The sequence below is a fragment of the Phaethon lepturus genome, unplaced genomic scaffold (genome assembly GCF_000687285.1).
Source record: "Phaethon lepturus isolate BGI_N335 unplaced genomic scaffold, ASM68728v1 scaffold20977, whole genome shotgun sequence".
NCBI classification, from domain to species: Eukaryota; Metazoa; Chordata; class Aves; order Phaethontiformes; family Phaethontidae; genus Phaethon; species Phaethon lepturus.
Genome location: NW_010552805.1, coordinates 11,353 through 23,900, shown reverse-complemented (window position 1 = coordinate 23,900; position 12,548 = coordinate 11,353). Strand labels below are relative to the sequence as shown.

The 12,548-nt window shown below is 39.2% G+C and overlaps 1 protein-coding gene across 1 annotated transcript in view; it reads left to right on the top strand.

The window, feature by feature from the left end:
• Positions 1-12,548, top strand: part of EIF2AK4 (eukaryotic translation initiation factor 2 alpha kinase 4) — a 42,529-nt gene that overhangs the window by 23,390 nt on the left and 6,591 nt on the right. The window contains exons 24-34 of the mRNA XM_010291342.1: positions 220-341; positions 2,575-2,624; positions 2,713-2,881; positions 3,369-3,485; positions 4,145-4,210; positions 4,735-4,905; positions 5,507-5,641; positions 5,768-5,875; positions 7,845-7,973; positions 9,583-9,669; positions 11,211-11,323. Coding sequence (XP_010289644.1) covers positions 220-341; positions 2,575-2,624; positions 2,713-2,881; positions 3,369-3,485; positions 4,145-4,210; positions 4,735-4,905; positions 5,507-5,641; positions 5,768-5,875; positions 7,845-7,973; positions 9,583-9,669; positions 11,211-11,323 — 1,267 coding nt within the window. The remainder of the gene's footprint in view (positions 1-219; positions 342-2,574; positions 2,625-2,712; positions 2,882-3,368; positions 3,486-4,144; positions 4,211-4,734; positions 4,906-5,506; positions 5,642-5,767; positions 5,876-7,844; positions 7,974-9,582; positions 9,670-11,210; positions 11,324-12,548) is intronic.

Genomic DNA, 12,548 nt, shown 5'->3' with positions numbered 1-12,548 from the left:
GCTGAGCCCAAGAAATGTGCAAGATAGAACATCAAAGTTTGTTTGATGGCTTTCCTTAAACAGTGGAAGAGGAAAGTCTATTAAGAACACTTAAAATAATATAGTTTTTTAAAAGTATTGGTTGAGATTATCATACTCTGCAAGGTTGTTCTTGAGCTTGTGAAAAGCAGATGTTACTTCTGAAATGGGAGATAATCGTATTTTACTGATTTTGTGTAGGAGCCATCAAGCTGCATACTCCACTGCTAATGCCCAGAAATAAAAAACTATACGAACATAATGAAGCTTCGTATTTCATGGATCACAGTGGGATGCTGGTAATGCTTCCTTATGACCTCAGAGTAAGTAGTATCATCTTTGCAGGCAAGGCTGGGTTTGAAGAGTGCTGTGGTATTTGTAGATACCTTCAATTCACTAGTCACAAATTTGGTTTAGGCTTACATTTCTTCTGACTCTTGAAGTAGTGTGTCTTCCAGTATTTGTTCCTGTATGCCTTAGTGCTGTCCTAGTTTTGACAGCTGAAGCCCTGACCACATAAGGAAGAAATATACTTCCACCCGCTTAACATAGGTGAAAATAATGCTGTATTATAAATGTGGTAGATGTGACTGTTGGGTTGGGTTTGTGGTTTTTTGTTTGTTTTTTCTTGTACATATGAGACAAGACTTTTCTGATGACCAGTGAAAAATCTTATATTCCCATCCCTTTCCTATTTATATGTCTTTATAGAGAATGTGGGTAACAGACTGTCCAGTTTTATGTTCTCCTCAAACAGATATTGTCAAGCATCATTTTACTCTTGAGAGGAATTCCTGTTTGTACAATTGAAATCTTACTGTCTGGGATTCCTCTATCAATACTACCCAATTATGTGCAGTGTTGGCCTAGTTAATTACCTTGCACTTAAATTAACACCTCAATGCTTTAAGCTATGTATTTTTTTGTTTATTATTCACAGTTAGACAACATGACTTTTTATGACTTCCATGGATGTCAGTGTGACTAATTTTATTGGGTTTGTGTGGAAAAGTTTTGGTAGCAAGGGGTGCTGCAGGGGTGGCTTCTGTGAGAAGCTGCTAGAAGCTTCCCCTATGTCCAATAGAGCCTGTGCCAGCCAAGACAGACCCGCTGCTGGCCAAGGTAGAGCCACTCAGTGATGGTGGTAGCACCTCTGGGATGACATGGTTAAGAAGTGGCAAAAGAGAAGGGAGGGATTGCAGCCGGAGAGAGGAGTGAGAACATGTGAAAACAGCTCTGCAGACACCAAGGCCAGTGAAGAAGGAAGGGCAGGAGGTGCTCCAGGTGCCAGAGCACAGATTCCCCTGCAGCCCTTGGTGAGGCTGGCTGTCCCTCTGCAGCCCAGGGAGGACCCCACCAGAGCACCGCCCCACGCCAGAGGTGGATGCCTGAAGGAGGCTGTGACCCCATGGGAAGCCCATGTTGGAACAGGCTCCTGGCAGGACCTGTGTCGACCCATGGAGAGAGGAGCCCAGGCTGGAGCAGGTTTGCTGGCAGGACTTGTGACCCCGTGGGGGACCCACCCTGGAGCAGTCTGTTCCTGAAGGATGGCACCCTGTGGAAGGGACCCAGGCTGGAGCAGTTCATGAAGAACTGCAGCCTGTGAGAAGGACTCATGTTAGAGAAATTTGTGGAGGACTGTCTCCCATGGGAGGGACTCCCATGCTGGAGCAGAGGAAGAGTGTGAGGAGTCCTCCCTCTGAGGAGGAAGGAGCAGCAGAAACAAGATGTGATGAACTGACCGCAACCCCCATGCCCCGTCCCCCTGTGCTGCTCAGGAGGGAGGTGGTAGAGAAATTGGGAGCAAGATTGAGCCCAGGAAGAAGAGAGGGATGGGGGGGAGGTGTTTGAAGAGGTGGTCTTATTTCTCATTATCCTGCTCTGACTTCTGATTGGCAATAAATTAAATTAATTTCACCAACCTGAGTCTGTTTTGCCCATGATGGTAATTGCTGAATGATCTCTCCCTGTCCTTATCTCAACCCACAAGCTTCTCATTATACCTTCTCTCCCCTGTCCACCTGGGAATGGGAGTGGTAGAGCGGCTTTGGTTGGTACCTGGCATCCAGCCAGGATCAACCCACAACATTCATCTATCCTTTGCATTTATAACATCAAGCTATGGAATATGATTCACAGTTAGGGGTTTGTGCAGGATTTACAGTATTGATTTTTCTGTTGGAATTACTTGTTTTGGAAAATGTGTTGGCCAAAGATTTATTTAAAAAACCCTCCTTTATATCTTTATGTGAACAGCAAAATATCTGCTTGTATATTTTAATATGCTCATAGACGATTTATGGTCCATTTTCCATGCATTAGGGTAATTACGAAAGGTCCTTCTGTCCCTCTCCAAGCTTTTCTTGGATGTTTTTATATAAAACTTGCAGCAAGAATGATTAGGTTATTGTTACTTGGTTATGGCACATATCTTAAGGCATTACTACACGTGTGAGAGTACAAGTGTTACTGCACAGTAGTAATTCATCTCCAGTTTCAGAGACTAGTCAGACTGAATGTTTTGTTCCAACAGTTTTAATGTATTTTGTTTTTCAGATTCCATTTGCAAGATTTGTTGCTAGAAATAACATATCAAACTTGAAAAGGTAAGTGACACAGATTGTGTTGCACGATGCCATACTTTATGACAGTGACCACTGAAGTTGCTTATATGTTCTTCCATGTTTCCTTTAGATACTGTATAGAGCGAGTTTTCAGACCTCGGAAGTTAGACCGCTGTCATCCCAAAGAACTCCTGGAATGTGCATTTGACATCATTACGTCTTCTGGAAATAGCTTTTTGCCCATAGCAGAAACAATTTATGCCATTTCAGAAATCATTCAGGAGTTTTCAGTGCTACAGGTAGATTCTCTACTCATCTCTTTCGCTCTCTTTTCCATTCTAAAGTTTTAATCTAAGTATTCAGTCTAATGTGTTTATAAATGATAGTTCCTTTAACCTTAACAAGTACAGAACTATTTTCATATTTTATTGATAGTCAGTTATAGAACACGGTCATTTAAATCAAAATATGTTTTGTAGGTAAACTTAAAATTTAGTATAGATTTGTGGACAAAGGAGATACTAATTGAACCCTTACAGTGCCATTGAAATAACATCTTTCCTCTGTCAGGCAATGATTATTGTAGAATGGACAAGCCTTGCCATTCTTCAGTTATAGATGGAAGGTAAGGTGGTAGCAAGAGGTCTGAAGTTAGTTTTGAATTATTGTTAAACATTTAGGAAACCTCTTCCCTTGCCCCCAGCAAAATGGCATGCAACTAAATTTTTTTTTTTTTGCCCCTTTCTTTCTTCCTTTTTTTTTTTTTCTTTCTTTACCGTTTGTTAGGAAAGAAATTACAGTATTTACTTGAACCACACTGCATTACTGAAAGCTATACTTTTGCACTGTGGGATACCAGAGGATAAACTCAATCAAGTTTACATCATTCTGTATGATGCTGTGGTAAGATAGTAGTCATCAGTCTAATCTCTGTAATCATCACTGTAGACTATCTTTATTTCATGGATTTATCTCTAAAAATGAGTAACAGTTTGCCATCATAACAAGGAATATCCTGTTGACAGAAAAAAAGGCTGACTATCTTTGTGCCATTTTAAGATGATTTTTAAATGTTTATTTACAAGAAAACTACTCATCTCTATAAATAAGAACTGGTAGGCTAGTCAATAAAAACTTTAAAACGTATCTTAATATCATGTTGGTCTTTTCTACTTACAAGCTGAGAAAATAGACTGAATTCATTTGAATAATTAAGGTACTGTTTAAATCCCAACAAAATGCCTTTTTTGTTCCATTCTTTTCTTTTTTTAGTCTATTAATTGACATAAGCATTTCAGTATTTATGCAGAAGTGCTTTTCCACAAAGTTGTTATTTTTATACTTTTTGTTGCTCTGTGAAACCAAGCTAAATATAGCCCTATTACAAGTTACGTGGAAAAATGTGTTATTGTTTTTTTGTTCTTCTACAGTGTTATTGCAGTTTGTAAATGCAACCTTTAGTTAAAGGTATTGGAAAGTTGTGTTTTAATTCTCAACAATAGTATTTTTTTTTTTTTGGGTAACTGAGTTGTTGGATATGTTTGCATCTGTTTCTCTTGTAGACTGAAAAACTAACTAAAAGAGAAGTAGAAGCCAAATTCTGTAATCTTTCTCTCACATCAAATAGTGTAAGTAATTTTAATTCAGTGTTAATTTCCCTGTAACGTGCCATAAGTCAGTAATATTTCATTTACTTTGCAATTTTTTATCAACCAGAGTAAGAAAAATAAACTGTAAACATTTGCTGTTGAAAATAGATCAGTCTCTTTGGAAGTGGTCAGATTTTGTTTTTGTTTCTTCTTCTAAATGTATTTTTCAGACCATGAAGTGGAATTAAAGGGTGTATGGAATACTGTACAGTGGTATTTAGTAAAACAAACTGAGAGAAACTTTTTTTAAAAAAGCTGTTTGCAGATGTTGATGAATGTGCATAAAGAGTTGAGGTTAGCTTCTGGGCACCCTGGTGAGACTGTGCCTGTCCATTCCTTTCCTCAACTCATGAGGTAAAAACAGGCTGCTGGGCAAAACAGGCAAAAAAGGTAGATATCTTACTCACACCAAGTCAAATATGTTTTTTCATTTTTAAGATGTGACCTATTACGAGCGCTGTCAGTGGTGCTATCTATGTCTTTTATTTGATTCTTGGTTTTAGCTTTCTCGACTCTACAGATTCATTGAGCAGAAGGGAGAAGCAAGTAATGTATTTCCATTTTTAAACACAATGATAAAACAAAAGCCAGGTGTCACTCAGCTGTTGAAGCATGGCATGAAGGATTTGGAGGAAATCATTGGTCTATTAAAGCAACTTGGAATAAAACTTCAGGTTTGTAAAATACTCTGTTAATAAATTAATGGATTTATAGGCTGCTGGGCCTTGTAATTTGCCAGGAAACAAGTTAATTATATTTTAGAATAGAAAAAACACGTCGAAGTATCTTCTGATGATAAGTAATAATACTGGTATTGATTTTATATATTTTTTTTTAAGACTCATTTTAAGAATTAAGACTCTTCCAGGCAGAATTCTCTGGATTAACTTCTATCTAATGACACACAGACTTTTTTTTTTTTTTCCCCAACCAAGACTGAAGGCATTACTTAGAGAATAAAAGAAATTTCAATTTTGAAACAAACTATAAATATTTCAAAAATATAGAAAGCTGATGACTACTAAAGGCCTCCTCTCCTGCACCTTCCTTAGGGCTTGCTCTTTGGGTTTTGTGCTATAGGTTTTTTGGGATGCTTTAAGATTAAAGCACCATTTTCTTATTTTTAATTGTATTTTAAATTTTTGGAGATAACGAGTGTTTCTGTATGTCTTCCTTGAGTGAGAATAGTATTTTCAGTCCATACTGCTAATAGGAAATTAATTAACTGGTAATATTGGTACAGGTCTTATACACATACTCATTTTTATTTTACAGGTTTCTATAAATCTGGGACTAGTTTACAAAATACAGCAGCACAATGGTATTATCTTTCAGTTTATAGCATACATCAAAAGGAGACAAAGAACTGTACCTGAAATTCTTGCTGCAGGGGGCAGATATGATCATCTGGTATGTGCTCACCTCTTTAACAAAAAAATCATGAAAAAAAAAAAAAGAAGAAAAAATGAAAAACCTTTTTGACATTTTGCAAAGATAACTATTTGGATCTTCCATTTTGTTTTTGTCTTGTTTCAGATTCCACAATTTAGAGGTCCACAGACAGTAGGACCAATTCCTTCAGCTGTTGGAGTCAGCATAGCTATAGATAAAATAACTGCTGCTGTTTCCAGTGTGGAGGATTCTGTAAGTTTCTTTTTTTGTGAGGGGCAGGGGTTTGTTTGTTTACTCCTGACAGTTCAGTAACCTAACTGTAGCTACAGGTAGGCAAAAAATAAGATGTTCAGATGTGTTCCAGAACAATACTGTACTGAAATAGCAAACATCAAGATGACCTGTTTCCTTTTGTGTTTCTCTACATAGAATTATTTAGTAAAATAAGAATTGGGGGAAGAGAGGATCTTCCTTCAGGTTTATACCCTTTTAATGTAAATAGGACATTTTTCTCAGCCTGTGGATTGTTTGAGACAGAAGAGTACAACCGTAGATATTTGGTTGTAAATGTGTGTGGTGGGTTGGCCTTTGGCTAGATGCCAGGTGCCTGCCAAAGCCACTCTATCACTCCCATTCCCAGCTGGACAGGGGAGAGAAGAATATAACGAGAAGCTTGTGGGTTGAGATAAGGACAGGGAGAGATCATTCAGCAATTACCATCATGGGCAAAACAGACTCAGGTTGGTGAAATTAATTTAATTTATTGCCAATCAGAAGTCAGAGCAGGATAATGAGAAATAAGACCACCTCTTCAAACACCTCCCCCCCCATCCCTCTCTTCTTCCTGGGCTCAATCTTGCTCCCAATTTCTCTACCACCTCCCTCCTGAGCAGCACAGGGGGACGGGGCATGGGGGTTGCGGTCAGTTCATCACATCTTGTTTCTGCTGCTCCTTCCTCCTCAGAGGAAGGACTCCTCACACTCTTCCTCTGCTCCAGCATGGGAGTCCCTCCCATGGGAGACAGTCCTCCACGAATTTCTCTAACATGAGTCCTTCTCACAGGCTGCAGTTCTTCATGAACTGCTCCAGCCTGGGACCTGCTCCAGCCTGGGCCCCTTCCACAGGGTGCCATCCTTCAGGAACAGACTGCTCCAGGGTGGGTCCCCCACGGGGTCACAAGTCCTGCCAGCAAACCTGCTCCAGCCTGGGCTTCTCTCTCCATGGGTCGGCACAGGTCCTGCCAGGAGCCTGTTCCAACGTGGGCTTCCCATGGGGTCACAGCCTCCTTCAGGCATCCACCTTCAGTGTAGGGTCCTTCACAGGCTGCAGGTGGATATCTGCTCCACCATTAACCTCCACGGGCTGCAAGTGGATATTTCCTCCGCTGTGGAACTCTGTGGGCTGCAGGGGCACAGCCGGCCTCACCATGGTCTTCACAGGCTGCAGGGGAATCTGTGCTCTGGCACCTGGAGCACCTCCTGCCCCTCCTTCTTCACTGGCCTTGCTGTCTGCAGAGCTGTTTTCTCATGTTCTCACTCCTCTCCCCGGCTGGAATTGCTGCCTGCTGTTTTTTTTTCCCCTTTCTTAAATATGTTATCCCGTAGGTGCTACCATCGCTGTTTGGCTCAGCCTTGGCCAGCAGCACGTCTGTCTTAGAACCAGTGCCAGCCGGCTCCATCAGACACAAGGGAAGTTTCTAGCAGCTTCTCACAGAAGCCACCCCTGCAGCAACCCCCACCACTACCAAAACCTTGCTATGCAAACCAAAAACAAAGTGTTACTTTCCCACTACCACTTCTCCATTTAAAAAAAGTATAGACGATGGAGATTGGAAGGAAGGTTCAGAAAATGGGACTACTTTGTACACAGTCACACAATTTCACTTGGTTGTGGAATGTGTATTTTATTAACTTTTCTTTATAAGAATAAATTAACATTGTTAAGCAGAGTGGGCAGGAAAGACCAGAATAGGCTGGGATACTTTGCAAGCTGAGGCTGTGCAGATGCTTTTCATCAAAGATGAAGCTTCAGTGACTTTCAAACATGCTTAGGTAGATTGCGGCTCTAAAAAGAGCTGGCTATAACCCCTTTTTTCCAGCTTGATGCATTTTGAAAAACATTAGTATTTTTATCCTCCTTTGTTACTTTAACTCCCTTATGGAGGAGAAAAGGTGGTATTGTGGCTAATATTGTCCTCCTTGTTTTTACTTTTGCCTTCAGGTTTCTGTCAGCTCGTGTGACCTGCTGGTTGTAAGTGTTGGTCAGATGTCAATGGGTAGAGCGATCAATATTGTTCAGAAACTCTGGACTGCAGGAATTCCAGCCGAAATAATGTATGACTGGTCGCAGGTAGCATTTCTGTCTCCGTGTGTTAACTATTATTGTCATTCTCTAAGATAGTGCAGCCTGAGACCATCCTTTTTTGATTTTTTTTTTTCTAGTTTTTATTGAGTTACAGACTCATAACTCGTAACTGAGCTTGCAGGGTTCTATTCAGATACAATAATGTTAGGAAGGTCTCACTGGCCTTGCAGTATTCTTCATCTCTTATTTTGCAGAGTATTTAAAAGTGTGAGGGAGGATGTTTATGAGCTTCTCAGAGCACAGAAGAATTAAGTGACCTTCTGCAATTATACACTGAGTGTGGAGTCTAAGGCCTATTGAAATCAAGGGGAAAAGTTGCATAATGAATTTAAAATGAGGCCGGTTAGCTCCAATTAAGTGAAGTGAGGATGCTTCAAAGCAGAAGCATATTTTGTACCAGTGAAGGAAATAAATTTTCCTGTCAACGATGGCTGCAAGTAAGATCCCTGAATTAATGAGTTAATCCTTAATAAAGGGCACGTCTGGAACAGAACAGTAGCATCAACTTTTACATATATCCAGATGCCTGAAGACTATGAGATATAGAGGGAATACTGACATCATCCTGCTGTTAGAAAAACAGTTTTGTAAACTGAGCTACTAGGTAACACTATGGGGTCCCCATGTAGTCCCTGGAGAGAGATGTGGTAGGAGGGAGAGAAGGTGGCAAGCTGAGTTGTGCCCTTTTTTCTCCACTTGAAACCAAGCAGACCTTTAGCCACTACTGCCTCACTGGAGTAGTGAGCTACATGGTGATGCTGAAATCCCTTTTAATAGTGGTGGCAGTTGTATGGGAGTCATGAGTCTGGTTCACCTTTAAGTATGCCAGTTGGTGACTAACATAAGAAACACTGTGCAGTTGCCCATTCTGAGTCATGTGCTGTAGAGTTTGCAGCTCGCTCACTTCATTGACTTTTTTTGTAATCTTTTGCCGTAACATTTCTGACAGTTTCAATCCCTCAGAATTTAAAAAAAAAATCCAGATCATTATGCTTTTCCTATTATCACCCTGGGTTTTTTCATTTTGCAATTCTTAAGGAATGAAGATTTGGGTAGTTCTTGCCTCTGTCTAATGCCATCCTGCAGCCCACTGCTAAGTCAGCATAGCAAGCCCTTCAGTAAACTCAGCACCAAGAATGATGTAAGTCAGCCTCAGGTTTACATGAAACCCAGCTTTCATGACAGACTACCAGTCATGCAGGACTGAGCTGTTACTGAAAGCTGCAGACAGTGGGGTGGTAACTGTTTGATTGACGTTACATAGCAAATTTTACAGTTACCTAGAACTTGCACTTCGAGATCCAGCCAGCTCTTCCATGTGGGAACTAGAACTGCAGGCCCTAGGCATTGTCTCAGTCTAGTGTAGGTGTAGACAGAGTTCAATATTTAAGGAGTATTAAGTGGATAAATATATGCGTAATGAAGTTTCACCTCCTGGACTTGTTAATAAAGCTTTCCTCACTCAGAAGCTTATATAATAACTGCTGCATATGAAGTTATTTTAATTAAGGACAGGAGATTTATTAATTAAACAGATTCCTAATGTGATCATTTGATAATCTGTCCTATTCCTCTTCCCCTCTTCCCATTTTAGTCCCAGGAAGAACTGCAGGAATATTGCAGATGCTCTGGAATTACATATGTGGCTCTTGTGTCAGATAAAGAAGGAAGCCATGTGAAGGTAAGTGTCAGACCAGAGGATGCTTGCTTCATAGTGTTTCAGATTTATAATCTGTAGTTCTGCATTTCATTTTTTTAAGATCATGATTACTTTCAGTAAAGTATTTAAGTAGATTGAATTCAGGTAAACAGTTTCAGTTCCTAAGTAGCAGAAAGTTCTGAAGAAGCCTGCTTTTTATCTGTTCATAACACTGTTAGTCACAGACCTCCTTTCATTTAGGAAAGTCTGAAAATGAGTGCAAACATTGCTTGACTTTGAGTTATTGCTGTCTTTACATGGAAAAATGTTTCTGTTGTCTGATTTTTTTTTTTGAATCTACAAAATTAATTAGTTGACTCAGTCATCTTTCCAGTTGACAGCTTTCCGTATTACAAAACAAATATAACTAAAACATAAATCTAAAAAAATCCATGTAATTGAGACAGGCAGAGTCTAAGCCACACTCCTTACCCCGCTAAGCTAAAGTTAAGGTGAAAAGACTGGACTGTGTCACAACATGAATTAACCACCTTCTGTGCTCTGCAGCCTGTGGTTCTGGTACCTTTTTAGAAGTTAAAAGTTTTAAAGAGGAGTATGAGTAGATGCCCCATCCCTGGAAACGTTCCAGGTCAGGTTGGTCGGGGCTCTGAGCAACCTCATCTAGTTGAAGATGTCCCTACTTATTGCAGGAGGGTTGGACTAGATAACCTTTAAAGGTCCCTTCCAACCCAAAGATTGTATGGTTCTAAAATATTCTTGATTCTGGATCATTAGGAAAAAGATCATAATTCTTTGAATAAAGATTCATTCTTTGACTGGGGAAAAAAAAAAAATAACCATTTGACAGCATCTGTCAAGACCATGTTACCTAGCCAATGTACATTACTAAAATATTTTTAACTTGTTATTCACTCTCCTTGCATTGTAACAGAGATAGCAAATAACTGTGCAATAACTGTATGAACAAGTAGATTTTGATGATGAGAATGCGATACATCAAGTATCGATGCGAATCATCCTGTCTTCCATAAGACTATTACAGTGTTCTTTTAAATGCAGCTGTATTGGAACAAAACCAACCACGAATATGATAATGAGGAGAACGGTATTGTTACTGATTAACGTCTTCCCAGTAAAGATGGAGCACATATTCCTAAGTTTTGAATGCTTGAGTGTAACTCTTGCAAACTGAAAGGCAGGCCTTATTCTAACATAATTCCTTAACAAACAAAAAAAGCCCCAAACCAAATACGTTATTATTTATATGGTATTTGCATCTATAAACCATTCTCTTAAAAAAGTAATTATCACATGTTGAAGACGAGTAGCCAAGCTTGTTTAAGCTTTGGGAATTCAGAAAGAATTAGTTGGTTGGAAAAAAAAAATACTTACAAAAAATTTAAATGGCAGTGATCAATTGGTAATGATGATGGCTTCCTACCTTTCACTGCTTCACCTTTAACAGGTGAATAATCCAGTTTGGTTTTGATTAAATTTGATAAGTTTATTCATATGCTATTTTAAGAATCAACAATCTTAAGAACCACTGAACTACATCGCAGGTGAAATCCTTTGAGAAAGACAGACAGACGGAGAAAAGGGTTTTAGAATCTGACTTACTAGATCACCTGATCCAGAAACTGAAAACTAAAATCTGTGATGAAAGATGTAGTAGGTAAGTAGCATAACATGTAAATATGAATAGCCAAAATCAGAAGTGAGTGTATGTTTGTTTTAATGAAATAATTCTAAGATATGCTCAATTAAACATTGATTTTTATTTGATAAATAAGAGCTTTGCTGAATTCCTTTTGAGGGGAGGAAAAGAAAACAAAAGGCTTGGTTGTAGAATTTTATTGATTTCCCTAGCTGCTTGTTACATTCAGACATCTGCAGTACTTCACAAATTAAAAGTCCATGCAGTTTTCCAGCTCAAGTGCTACTAGCACACCAGTGTTCTTTGCATGGCAGGACTGCCTGTAGGTCCCTGTTACTGACCAGAAGTCCATTATGTTTGTGTGCTGTGTAATCAAAGAATTAAAGCAGAAAATGCCTTTCGTTCTGAGGCAGTGTTGATATGGTAAAAACGAGGTGTAATTGCAGCACACTTTGGCTGGCACAAGTGAAAGTAACACCTGGCAAAGACTCAGGGTACACAGTAATACCTCATCATCCTCACTTTGCTGAAATTTCTGTTGGTTTTTGTCACCAGTAGAAGTTAGTATGGAAATCACAGGAGGGGCTACAGTCACACCTGTGTGCATAAGCAGTATAGCTGTTATTCACACATATCCCTTTGTAAATATATAATTATACACACATCTATATATTTATATGTGTACACATATATATGTATGCATGTACTGGCAGCAGAAACAGACGTGGTTTAGTCACACAAGCTACAATTCAGAAACAATAAAGGAAATAATTAAGCTGGGAAACGCTTAACTCAAGCAGTAGTTTGTGCAGGTGGTTGACATCTCCTGCTACCCACCTCTTCCATCTTTTCTGTCTGGCCTCAGCCAGTCTTGGCATTTAACTTTGCGACTAACCTGGTAACACATGTGTTGTGACAGATCTACAGGATCTGTTAGAAGCTGTGAAAGAAAATAATTCTTTCTAAAAGCTACTTTGTTTCTAGATACTGAGAGCAGAATACAGCAAAACATGGTTTTGGTAGTACTGAACAGAGAAATGCAGTAACTATGATTGTAATAACACTGGCAAATTTCTTTGTTGAATGAATCCTGAATGTGCAAACTAATTATTGAAAGCCTCTTTGAATATTTGTGATCTTAAGAATAAATATTACTTTGATACTTCAGTATTATCTCACAGAAACCTGTAAGAAGTTGTCGATTAAATTAGTAATGTAGAGAGAATATTCTTATAGTATATTC